Source organism: Jaculus jaculus, chromosome 17, assembly GCF_020740685.1.
Source record: "Jaculus jaculus isolate mJacJac1 chromosome 17, mJacJac1.mat.Y.cur, whole genome shotgun sequence".
Taxonomy (NCBI): Eukaryota; Metazoa; Chordata; class Mammalia; order Rodentia; family Dipodidae; genus Jaculus; species Jaculus jaculus.
The window spans coordinates 15654625-15666691 of record NC_059118.1 but is presented as its reverse complement, the minus strand read 5'-3'; the positions used below and the strand labels follow the sequence as shown (position 1 = coordinate 15666691).

At 48.6% G+C, this 12067-nt stretch overlaps 1 protein-coding gene across 1 annotated transcript; it reads left to right on the top strand.

Moving 5' to 3' along the window:
- The first annotated feature begins 3568 nt into the window (after positions 1–3568).
- LOC101595748 (serine protease 42) lies at positions 3569–11828 on the top strand. The gene is made up of 5 exons (XM_045136957.1): positions 3569–3851; positions 4635–4791; positions 5675–5937; positions 10142–10296; positions 11613–11828. Exons 1-5 carry the CDS (start codon positions 3569–3571, stop codon positions 11826–11828), a joined length of 1074 nt encoding a protein of 357 aa, XP_044992892.1.
- Positions 11829–12067: the final 239 nt, after the last annotated feature.

Below are 12067 nucleotides of genomic sequence, written 5' to 3'. Positions count from 1 at the left end.
TAATGATCATGTCTCTTTTTACAGGTTTTGACTTGAAGTCTATGGTACCTGAGATTACTTACTCCTGCTTGTTTTGTTTAGAGATAGGGTCTCAATGCAGCCTGGGCTGGCTTTGAATTTGCAGCAGAGCAGACGGGGGATGACCTTGTGCTCCTGATCTTCTAGTTGCTAAGTGCTAGGATCACAGGCATATACCACCATATCTAGCTTTCCCTTGCTCCCTCTCTCTTGAAACCAAGGTCTCACTCTGAAGCCTAGGCAATCCCCCTGCCTCAGCTTCCCAAGCACTACGATTACAGGCATGAACCACCACATACAACTTATTCACCTTTTTATTCTTTTCTTTCCCTTCTGGATTATTATTTTTTTCTTTTGCCCAGGCTGGTCTTGAACTCCTGATCCTTCTGTCTGCCTTTGCCTCTTCAGCAATTTCCTACTTGTGTGTGCCACCACACTTGCCTTTTTTTTGGTAAATATTTCATGCATTAATTTTCAAGGGGAGAGAGAAAATGAGCTCTTCAGGGCTTCTTGCCATTGTAAACGAACTCCAGATACATGTGCCACTTTTACACCTCTGGCTTGTTGTGGGTACTGGGGAAATCCATTCCAGGCCATTAGGCTTTGCGTGTCAGCATCTCTAACCACTGACCAACCTCTCCAACTTCCCCATTTTAATTTTAATGTAGTCATGATAGCTGAGTTCTGGAATCTGCCTAGGTGTCTGTCAGCAGATGAATGGATAAAGAAACTGTGGGATATGTACACAATGGAACTTCACCCAGCCATAATGAAAAACATGATAATTTCATTTGCAGGAAAATGAAGGGAACTGGGGACCACCATGTTAAGTGAAACTAAGTCAGACTCAGATAAAATACGTTTTGTCTCTGAGGCACAATCTGCATTTATCTACACACACACACACACACACACACACACACACACACACACACACACACACGACATGACAGGAGAAATGTGACTATTTGGGGAGGAGAAAGATGACCAGCAAGAGGCCAGGAGGAGGTGTGGGGAAGGGAGCAACACAAGGTGAATATGAGCAAGGTACATTGGTATAGATGCATGAAAAGGTCATAATGAAACCCATTATTTTGCACATTAACTAAAAAATAATTTGAAGGGCCGCAGGGATGGCTTAGTGATTGAAGCGTTTGCCTGCCAAGCCAAAGGACCCAGGTTCAATTCCCCAGGACCCACGTTAGCCCAGATGCACAAGGCGGCACACACGTCTGGAGTTCATTTGCAGTGGCTGGAGACCCTGGCATGCCCATTCTCTCTTGTTCTCGCTCTCTTTCTCTCTCCCCTCTTTCTCTGTCAAATAAATAAATAAAAATAAAAATAATTTAAAAAATAATTTGAAAAGCAAACATGGTTGTTTATTATTTATTGTTTTGGTTCTTTCTTGTGTTTGTGTGGGAGGATAAGCAGCAGGCAACTCTAGTTGCTGATGCCTTCCTTCCTTCTTTCGCTCCCTCTATCCCTCTTTTCTTCCTTTCCTTCCTTCCTTCCTCCCACTTTCACTTCCTTCTTGCCTTTCTCCCTTACTTTTCCTTCCCCTCCTCCCCTCCCTTCTCTGGTGCTATGGATTAGACCAAGGGTCTCACACATGCTAAGCAAGTACACTGCCACTGGGCTTCACTTCCAGTCCTGGGTAAGCCTTTTCTGTAGGGGAAGCTTGAGATAATCAAGTCAGGCTGTGTGGCTACCGTGAATGCTCTCAGGCATGGACTTCACATTCTTTCGTTGTTAAATTTTGCTTACAGTAATGGCTGGAGGGTTGCTGGAGAGTTTTCCCCAGCGTCGGTTCCAGTCTTAGCTATGGGTCCTTTCTTTGCACCTGTGCCTCAGAGAGACTGTCTCTCCATGCTTAAAAAAAAAAAAAATCCTTCCAGGGGACTGGGAAATGGCTTAGCGGTTATGGCATTAGCCTGTGAAGCCTAAGGACCCAGGCTCGATTCCCCAGGACCCACCTGAGCCAAATGCACAAGGGGGCACATGTGTCTGGAATTCTTATGCAGTGGCTAGAGGCCCTGGTGTGCCCATTTTCTCTTTTTCTCTGTCTCTTTCTCTTTCATAAATAAATAAAATAAAGATATTAAAAAAAAATCCTTCCAGGGCTGGAGAGATGGCTAAGTGGTTAAGGTGCTTGGCTACGAAGCCTAAGGACCCAGGATTGATTCCCCAGAACACACATAAACCAGATGCACAAGGTGGTGCGTGTATCTGGGGTTCATTTGTAGTGGCTGAAGGCCCCGGTGTGCCCAATCTCTCTATATATCCGCCTTTCTCTCTCTCTCAAATAAAAATAAGTAAAAATTTTAAAAAGTAAAAAAACAAAACAAAATTCGGCTAACAGTCAACTGATATGACTTCTTCCTGGATATTTGCTGGCTGGCTAGTGGCCAGAAGAGATAGGGCTTTTTTCCCTGAGCGCCACACTCTTAGGCAGGTGCAGGTCTTGGTTCTTCCCGGTGGGCCCATCTCAGTGAAAGTTCACCTCCTCCCAGCAAAGAGAGCTCTCTAGGCTGGTAAGCTGCTCCTCTCCCAGGGGCAGAGGTTATCTTCTGCTCTGTTCATCCAGCTTCCACGACTCTCACCCCTGCCCTGTAAGTGACTGGACTTTTCTGCCCCTCACTCTTAGCACAAGGCTTCTTTGTTGCGTGAAGTGGTGAGAAAAGAGACAGAAGCATCCAAAACTGAGTTCATGCCTTTCTTACAGTGGTTTTTTTTAATTTTTTTATTTTATTTTTTCTGTTTTCAGAGGTAGGGTTTCATTCTAGCCCAGGCTGACCTGGAATTCACTCTGTAGTCTCAGGGTGGCCTCGAACTCATGGCCATCCTCCAACCACTGCCTCCCGAGTTCTGGGATTAAAGGCGTGCGCCGTCACGCCTGGCTAATTTTGTGTGTTTTTAAAAAATAATCTTATTTTTATTTATTAGAGGGAGTGATAGAGAGGGAGTGAGGGGGAATGAGCACACCAGGGCCTCCAGCCGCTGCAAACAAAACTCCAGAGGCGTGTGCCACCATGGGCATCTGACTTACGCGGGTCCTGGGGAATGGGACCTGGGTCCCCCACAGGCTTTGCAGGCAAAGCACCTTAACCGTCCCTCCAGCCTGCTAAATTTTGTTTCGCTGTGTCCCATGACTGACGTGGAAGAGCAGCCCATACTCCTTTACCCGATGGGTTTGATCCATATGCTCTATCCATAATACATCCCTATCCAGTCTAGGTCTGGTGAATGAATCCCCATTGGAGGGAACTTCTGGGGAGAACCAGGGTCCCTCACCCCTCACCCCTCACTAGCTGCAGGCACCTCTCCAGAACAAGGGGCCCCACAAGCTCTGCGCCCCAAAGGACACCCAGGCTGCAGCGTGGGCAGCTCAGGGAAGTCAGGACCAGGCTCGCTGCTGGACAGGCCAGAGAGACCCGCTGGCACCCCTGCCCCCCACCCCCCCCAGCTCCCCCCAACCCCCCCCCCCCACCCCCGGGAGTCCGTTTCCCACCGGAATCGAAGGTTCTCGAGCCTGCGGCCTTCACGGGAGACCATGGCGTCGTGGGCCTGCGGCTCCCTGCGCCTTCTGGCCTGGCTGCTCCTGCTCCAGCCCCCCGGGGCCCGGGCCTCCTCGGCCGTGTCTTCCTCCCCTCGCCCGTCGGGGGCCCGGGGGGAGGCGGGGGCGACCTCCCCGGCCGCCCACACCACCACCGAGAGCACGATGCCCCCGCTGCTGCCCTTCACCTCAGGTACCTTGGCAGCCCCGGGGCGGTGCCAGGCCTGGAGCCGGGCTCCTCTGGCCCCTGTTGGGGATGCGATGCTGCCGGGGGACGAGCGTGGGTGTGTGATTGTGCGCCCCCCGGGCCTGTTCAAGGGAGCATTGGTATTGTTAACTACTACTGCGGCCACGACTATGATTATTATTATTTATTTTTTTAAATTACTTTATTTTGGGCTGGAGAGATGGCTTAGCGGTTAAGCGCTTGCCTGTGAAGCCTGAGGACCCCGGTTCGAGGCTCGGTTCCCCAGGTCCCACGTTAGCCAGATGCACAAGGGGGCGCACGCGTCTGGAGTTCGTTTGCAGAGGCTGGAAGCCCTGGCGCGCCCATTCTCTCTCTCCCTCTATTTGTCTTTCTCTCTGTGCCTGTCCTCTCAAATAAATAAATAAATAAATTTTTAAAAAAATTATTTTATTTATTTGAGAGAGGGATGGAGAGAGAGAGAGAGAGAGAATGAGCACGCCAGGGCCTCCAGCCACTGAAAACCAACTTCAGATGCATGTGCCACCTTGTGCATCTGGCTTACGTGGGTCCTGGGAAATTGAACCGAGGTCCTTTGGCTTTGCAGGCAAACGCCTTAACCGCTAAGCCATCTCTCCAGCCCACTATTATTATTATTATTATTATTATTATTATTATTATTATTATTAGCTGACGCTGGGTCACCTGGGCCTCCCATTTCCATTATTATTGTTAATTACCACTAGTGCTACCACCATTTTATTATTATTATTATTATTATTATTGTTAGCTGACGCTGGGTCACTTGGTGCTGTCTGTGGCAGCCCTGGTGAGGTAGAGGTGCTTTGAGGTCCCCTTTCCCACCCTGCTTTCACTCAGTGTGCGGCCATCCCATCATGAAAATCGTGGGGGGAATTGACACGGAGCAAGAGAAATGGCCCTGGCAGGTGAGCGTGCGGGTGAGACAGGAGCACGTCTGCGGAGGGTCGCTCATCGCAGCACAGTGGGTGATGACTGCAGCCCACTGCATTTTCATGTGAGTATTGGCCAAGTGCACAGGTAAGAGCTCTGCAGGCCAGTTCCCGGGGCCCCGTCCCCTCAGATATTCCCAAATTCCATCACCCTGGCAAGCTGGCAAAATCCCAAATGAGACACTGAAAAGGAAAGAGGGATTATGTATATATGTGTGTGTGTGTGTGTGTGTGTGTGTGTGTGTGTATGTATGTATGTGTATATATATATATATATATGTATGTATGTATATATATATATATATATATATTTTTTTTTTTTTTTTTTGAGAAAGAGATAGGGAGGGAGGGAGGGAGGGAGGGAGAGAGAGAATGGACGTACCAGGGCCTCTAGCCACTGTAAAGGAACTCCAGACGCATGGCTTCCTTGTGCATCTGGCTTTACATGGGTACTGGCAAATCAAACTTGGCTTTGCCAGTAAGCTCCTTAATGGCTAAGTCATTGGGAGAGGGATTTTTTTTTTTTTTTTGCATTGATCATCTTGTTTAGTTTTTTAGTAAAAGTCTCAAGATGGGATGGAATCAAAATGATTTTGAGCCGGGAGTGGTGATGCATGCCTTTAATCCCAGCACTTGGGAGGCAGAGGTAAGAGGATCACCACGAGTTTGAAGCCACCCTGAGACTACATAGTGAATTCCAGGTTTTCCTGGATTACAGCAAGACCCTACCTGAAAAACAAAAAGCAAGCAAACAAACAAACAAAAAGAAAACAACAACAACAAAAAAAGATTTTGAGAGATCAATGAAAGGTATTGGCAATAGACATAGCGACAGAGAGAATGGAAAGGGAAATTGGTGGCATGACAGGGCCCGTGTGAAATGGATGGAAAGGACACAAGGAATGCTTCCAAGGGTCTCGAGGAAGGACACGTCCTCTTTCCCAACAGCCGTTTCCGGTATAATGTCAAGCTGGGAGATCGTAGTATTCACACAACAAAAACAAGCCTGGTGGTTCCCATCCAGAAAATCTTTGTTCACCCTCTGTACTCAACAGACTTCACTATGCAGGCTGATGTGGCCCTTCTGAAGCTCCTCTACCCCGTGAACTTTTCTTCTACCATCCACCCTGTCTGTGTTCCTTCAGAGACTTTTAAAGTGAAAGCTGGGATCTCGTGCTGGGTGACCGGATGGGGGAAAACAGGCAAACATGGTAAGACTTGGAGGCCAGAAGAAAAGTCTGGCCTACCCCTGGAATAGAAGAAACAAACGCAAAAGGAGGGCTAAAAAAGGGAGACTGATTGCTTGGCAGGTGGACAAAGGGGGAGGCAATTTGGCAGGAGTCAGGGTTAAAGGTTCCTGGCCAGCATGGGTAACTCCAGGCATTGTGAGATCTTAAAAAAAAAATAAATTAAAAAAAATATATATATATATTGCAGAGAAAAATGGAGAGAGAGAGAGAGAATGGGTGCACCAGGGCTTCCAGCAACTGCAAACAAACTCCAAACACTTGCGCCACCTTGCGCATCTGGCTAACGTGGATCCTGGGGAATCGAACCTGGGTCCTTTGGCTTTGCAGGCAAAATGCCTTAACCACTAAGCCATCCCTCCAGCCCTTGAGTGAGGTCTTTTGATGTAACACAAATACTTGATGGCTGGGGTGGTGGATCAGCAGTTAAAGGTGCTTGTTTGCAAAGCCTGCAGGCCCGGAGTTCAATTCCTCAGTACCTACATAAAGCCAGATGCACAAAGTAGTGCATGCATCTGGAGTTCTTTTGCAGTGACAAGAGGCCCTGGTGTACCCATTAATTCCCTCCCCTCTCTCTAATAAAATATTTTAAAAAGAGGGTTGGAGAGATGGCTTAGCAATTAAGGTGCTTGCCTGCAAAGCCTAAGGACCTATGTTCCACTCTCCAGATCCCATTTAAGCCCGACTCATAAAGGTGAGGCAAGGGCAGGGCTGCACATGACCACTAGGTGGCGTAAGTATCTGGAGTTTGATTGCACTGGCTGAGGCACTGGCAATTCTCTCCCTTCCTCCCCCCCCCTTTCTAAAATATATATTAAAAAAAATTAAAAGAAAGAAAATTGCTTCTCCTGGGAATTGGAGTTGCTCAGGCAGGAAAAGAAACACATGGGTCAAATCTCCTTTCACAAATTTGTGGGGCAATATGTTGGGCTGGTTTAGGGGTATTCTTTTCTCTCCCTCCCTCTCTCCCTCCCTCCCTCCCTCTTTCCCTTCCTTCCTTCCTTTCTTTCTTTCGAGGTAGGATCTCACTCTAGCCCTGCCTGACCTGAAATTCACTATGTCATCTCCGGGTGGCCTTGAACTCACAGTGATCCTCCTACCTCTGCCTCCCAAGTGCTGGGATTAAAGTGTGCCACCATGCTGGCTTTTTTTTTTTTCCCCCCTGAAGTAGGGTCTCACTCTACCCTAGGCTGACCTGAAATTCAGTATGTCATCTCAGGGTGGCCTCAAACTCATGGTGATCCTCCTACCTCAGCCTCCCGAGTGTAGGGGTATTATTTCATTCCTTGTGGAGATTTCTGCTCTTTGGATAATGTAAGTCAGAGCTGCTTCTCCTCGGAAGTACTTGTCTTTTATAGAGTTTTCTAGTCTTGAAGGAATTTGAAGAGCCAGAAGACATCTGTAGGTGAGACCTCTTGTCCATGGAAATCAGGATAGAGTTGGTAACTCTGGGTCTCTCCCACTTTGAGAGCCTGCGATGATTCTGTTGTAGAAAGTAAAGATGTTTGGTCTGGGTATGGTGTTGTTTGCTGATAATTCCAGTACTCAGGAGACTGGGGCAGAAGGCTTGAGAATTTGAGGGTATCCTGGGCTCCTTGGCAAGACCCTATCTCAGCAAAGAAACAAACAAGCAAGCAAGCAAGCGAACAGGGCAGGGACATGACTTGGTAGGTAAAGTGGTTACTGTATAAGCACAAGACTTGGGTTCATATTCCAGAACCCAGGCAAAGCCAGATGTAGTGGTGAGTGTCCGTGAGCCCAACATTCCTATCGTGAGATGGGAGGTGGAGGCAGGAGGGAAACTGAGGACCAATCAGGTCTGGCATACACGGCAGAGAACAGCAAAGAGACGCTGTCTCAAACCAGTGGAAAGTAAGGCCTGACACCCAAAGTGTACTCTGACCTCCACACATGTGGTATGACACACGTGTGCCTGCGAATACTCACATGAGTGTGCACATACACACGCAATTAAAAAATACGGGCTGGGGGCTGGAGAGACGGCTCAGTGGTTAAGGCACTGGCCTACAAAGCCAAATGCCCCAGGTTCAACTCCCCGGGACCCACATAAGCCAGGTGCCCAAGGTTGGTGAGTGTGCCTGGAGTTCGTTTTCAGCAGCTGGAGGCCCTGACGCACCCATTCTCTCTATCTGCCTCTCTCTCTCTCTCTCTCTCTCCCCCCCTTCCTCTCTCTGTCAAATAAATGAATAAATAAAAACAAAACATTTAAAAAAATACGGTCTGGAGAGATGGTTCAGCTGTTAAAGGCACTTGCTTGCAAGGCCTGCTGGTGTAGGTTTGGTCCTCAGTACCCATGTGATGCCAGATGCACAGTGTGGCACATGCACCTGGAGTTTGCTTGCAATGGCAGGAAGCTGTGGCATGCCCATGATGCCCCCTCTAATAAATAAATAAATATTTAAAGAAAAAACTGTAGCCACTGAAAAGTTGCCAATGCTCCAGTGGAAAATCCTCTTCCTAGGCTCATGTAACCCCGATAGCTCACTGGGACACACACACACACACACACACACACACACACACACACACACAATATTGAAGTGTAAGTGAGGAGAAGAAAGGGTTCAGTGGGAGGAGAACAAGAAAAAGTAATGAATATGATCAAAATACATCATATACATGTATAAAAATCATAATTAAATAAAAAAAATTGGGGGCTGGAGGGATGGCTTAGTGGTTAAGCAGTTTGCCTGCAAAGCCAAAGGACCCAAGTTCGATTCCCCACGACCCACATTAGCCAGATGCACAAGGGGGCGCATGCATCTGGAATTCATTTGCAGTAGCTGGAGGTCCTGGCATGCCCATTCTTTTTCCCCCTTCTGTCAAGTAAATAAATACATAAAGTTTTAAAACAAAGAAAAAAACTCATGGGGACGCTGGGGAGATGGCTTAGTGGTTAAAGGTGCTTGTCTGCAAAACCTGCTGGCCCAGGTTCAATTCCCCAGTCACCCATGTAAAATCAGACAGGCATTCATTTGCAGTGGCAAGAGACTCAGGTGCGCTCCCTTTGATATGTACAAGTAAATAATTAAAAAAAATTAAAAGTGGCATCAGGGCCAGGTGTGGTGGCATACTCCTTTGATCCCAGCACTTGGGTGGCAGAGGTAGGTGGATTGGCATGAGTTTGAGGCCACCCTGAGACTACACAGTGAATTCCAGGTCAGCTTGGGCTCAACCTTGCTGTCAAGGTAGAGACCCTACCTTGAAAAATAAAAAACTAAAAAAAATAAAAGAAGTAGTACCAGGCATAGTGGCCCATGCCTTTCATCCCAGCACTGGGGAGGCAGAAGTAGGAGGGTCACTGTGAGTTCGAAGCCAATTTGAGACTACATAGTGACTTCCAGGTCAGCCTGGGCTAGAGCCTATCTGGAAAAACAAAACAAGACAAAAAATGGCAACAGAACAGATGCCTGGGCTAACTTGTCACTATTCCCTGACACTCAGAGTAACCTATGCTTGGTGGATTGCTGTTTCTTGGGCTGCTAAGGCCTCACTTTTCCCTCTTCTGAAATATTCTTCCTGGGGCTGGAGAGATGGCTTAGCAGTTAAGCGCTTGCCTGTGAAGCCCGAGGACCCCAGTTCGAGGCTCGATTCCCCAAGACCCACATTAGCCAGATGCACAAGGGGGCGCACATATCTGGAGTTCATTTGCAGTGGCTGGAGGCCCTGGCATGCCCATTCTCTCTCTCTCTCTGCCTCTTTCTCTGTCTGTCACTCTCAAATCAATAAAAAGTAAATAAACAAATGAAATATTCTTCCTTGTTTTTAGTTTGCCATTTTCGTTTTGCAGTGCTGAGAATTGAACTCAGGGTCTCAAGCACGCTAGGCAGGACAGGATCTCACTAAGTTGCCCAGGCTGGCCTTGAACTCACTCTGTGGCTTAGCTTAGACAGGCCATGGACTTAAGATGTTCCTACCTTAGTCTCTCGAGTAGCCAGGATCCCAGACCTGTGTCACCAGGCCCGGATGGATTTTGACTCTTAGCCTGTTCTCTCCCTATGTCAGTTTTAGGCCTTAGACCCTCCCGCCCCTCCCCCGTCCCCCAGCACCCCGTGTCACTGCTCTGCCTTCTTCCAGGGGCATGGGGGAGGGTCTTGCTGTCGCACGTGTGGATCTATACGTTGCTGGTCTTCTTCGTTGATGCCAGGATCTGTGACAGCGATTCTCCAGGCCGTGGAGCAAAACCTCATCTTTCATGAGGAATGCAACAAGATGTTACAGGAGATCATGGCATCGTCCAGGACTCTGGTGTTGAAGGGGATGATCTGCGCCTACAAAGGACTGGGAAAGGATGCTTGTGCGGTAAGTCCGTAGGTGGCACCCTCTTTATTCCCCTGTCACTCCGGAGGACTCATGGGCAAGAACCCCCTCACGATCCCTTGAGCTAGCTTGGTCTGATCCTTCCAGGTAGCTTCCGGGCAGCCCTTCAGCTTGAGACCTGGCTGCTTGCGTCTCCTTAGTGCTCGGATTCCGGGCCTGTGCCACCGTGTCCAGTTGTCCTGGTCCTTCAAAAAGAGATAGCCCTTGCTGTCTGTGGGTCCTTTTTGGGTGTGGAAAGCTGTTGTTGGGGTAAAGCTGTTAATGTTTTGTGTTGAGGTGTCTCCCAAAGGGACCATTAACCGATATCATCCCTATTAACCCACATTACCACGCTACAACATAAGCATTGTGTCTATTATGCAGTTGTGTAAGGCGAAACCCTAAGACGTGAATTCAAGGTCCTCCGACAAGCACTGCTTTTAGGGTTAGGGGACATGACCAGAGGCTCAGAGGTCTGAGGGCCCTTGTTATGTTCAGGCCAGAGATGGCAGTATACACCTGTGATCCCAGCACTCGGGGGGTTGAGGCAGAAGGATGGACGACAGTTCAGAGTCAGGGCTGGGGACATGGCTCAGTGGTTAAACGGGCTTGCTCTTCAAGCCGGCCAATGAGAATTCAGATTTCCACACACGCAGCTGTCCTCCCAACGAGCAATGGGAGGCAGACAACTAAAGCTCACAGGCCAGCTAGTCTGGCCTTCCCGGCAGCAAGCAACCAAAGAGACCGCATCTCAAACTCCATGCATGCAGTGCGGCATATGTAAGAGAGAGAGAGAGAGGGGGGGGGAGAATCGTTGTGCCAGGGCCTCTCCACTGCAAACTCCCAATGCATATGACACCTTGTATATATAGCTTACATGGGTGCTGGGGAATCAAACCCAGGTCATCAGGCCCTATAAGCAAGGACCTTTATCTTCTGAGCCATCTCTTAAGTCCCCCCATTAACATTTAAAAACTTGAGAAAAACTGAGAGAGAGAATTGGCGCATCAGGGCCTCAGCCACTGCAGTTGTACTGTAGACACTTCCACCACCTAGTGGTCATGTGCGACCTTGCACTTGCCTCATCTTTGTGCGGCTGGATAACGTGGGATCTGGAGAGTCAAACATGGGTCCTTAGGCTTCTCAGGCAGGAGCCTTAGCTGCTAAACCATCTCTCCAGCCCCCCCATTAACTTTTCAATGATTATATTCATATATTCACAAACTTGGGCCTGACAGGGCTTCCCCTGCCCCTTCTAAGCAGTTAGGCCAATCTGATTTGAATCAGTTCTGTTCATGTCATTTTCTTTTTCCCTCCAGGGAGATTCTGGGGGCCCTCTGTCCTGTGAAATTAATAAGACCTGGGTACAAGTGGGGATTGTGAGCTGGGGCATTGGCTGTGGTCTAGAAGGCTATCCTGGAGTTTATGTGGATACTAGCTTCCACAGCAAGTGGCTCATTGCAGTGTTGAACCAGGCTACCTCTGTGAATCCAGTGGCCACCTTCATCTTGTTCCTGTGTCTGCTGACCTCGTGACATCCTGGGGACACTATGATGACCGACTGCGTGCCACTCCCTTCTTGTTTTTGAGTCTCCTATTGAGCTTCTCCTCCTGCCTCCCTTTCCCTGTCAACACCGCCTTTCCTTCAAATTCCAGCTGGGATCAGTGGCCCTGGAGTGGGCCACAGTGGGGTATGGCAGGGAGACTGGGGCCTGAAAAGGGTCCTGACCTGGTGCTCTTGTCTCTTCCTTCAACCAGTCCTGTACCTGGGCTG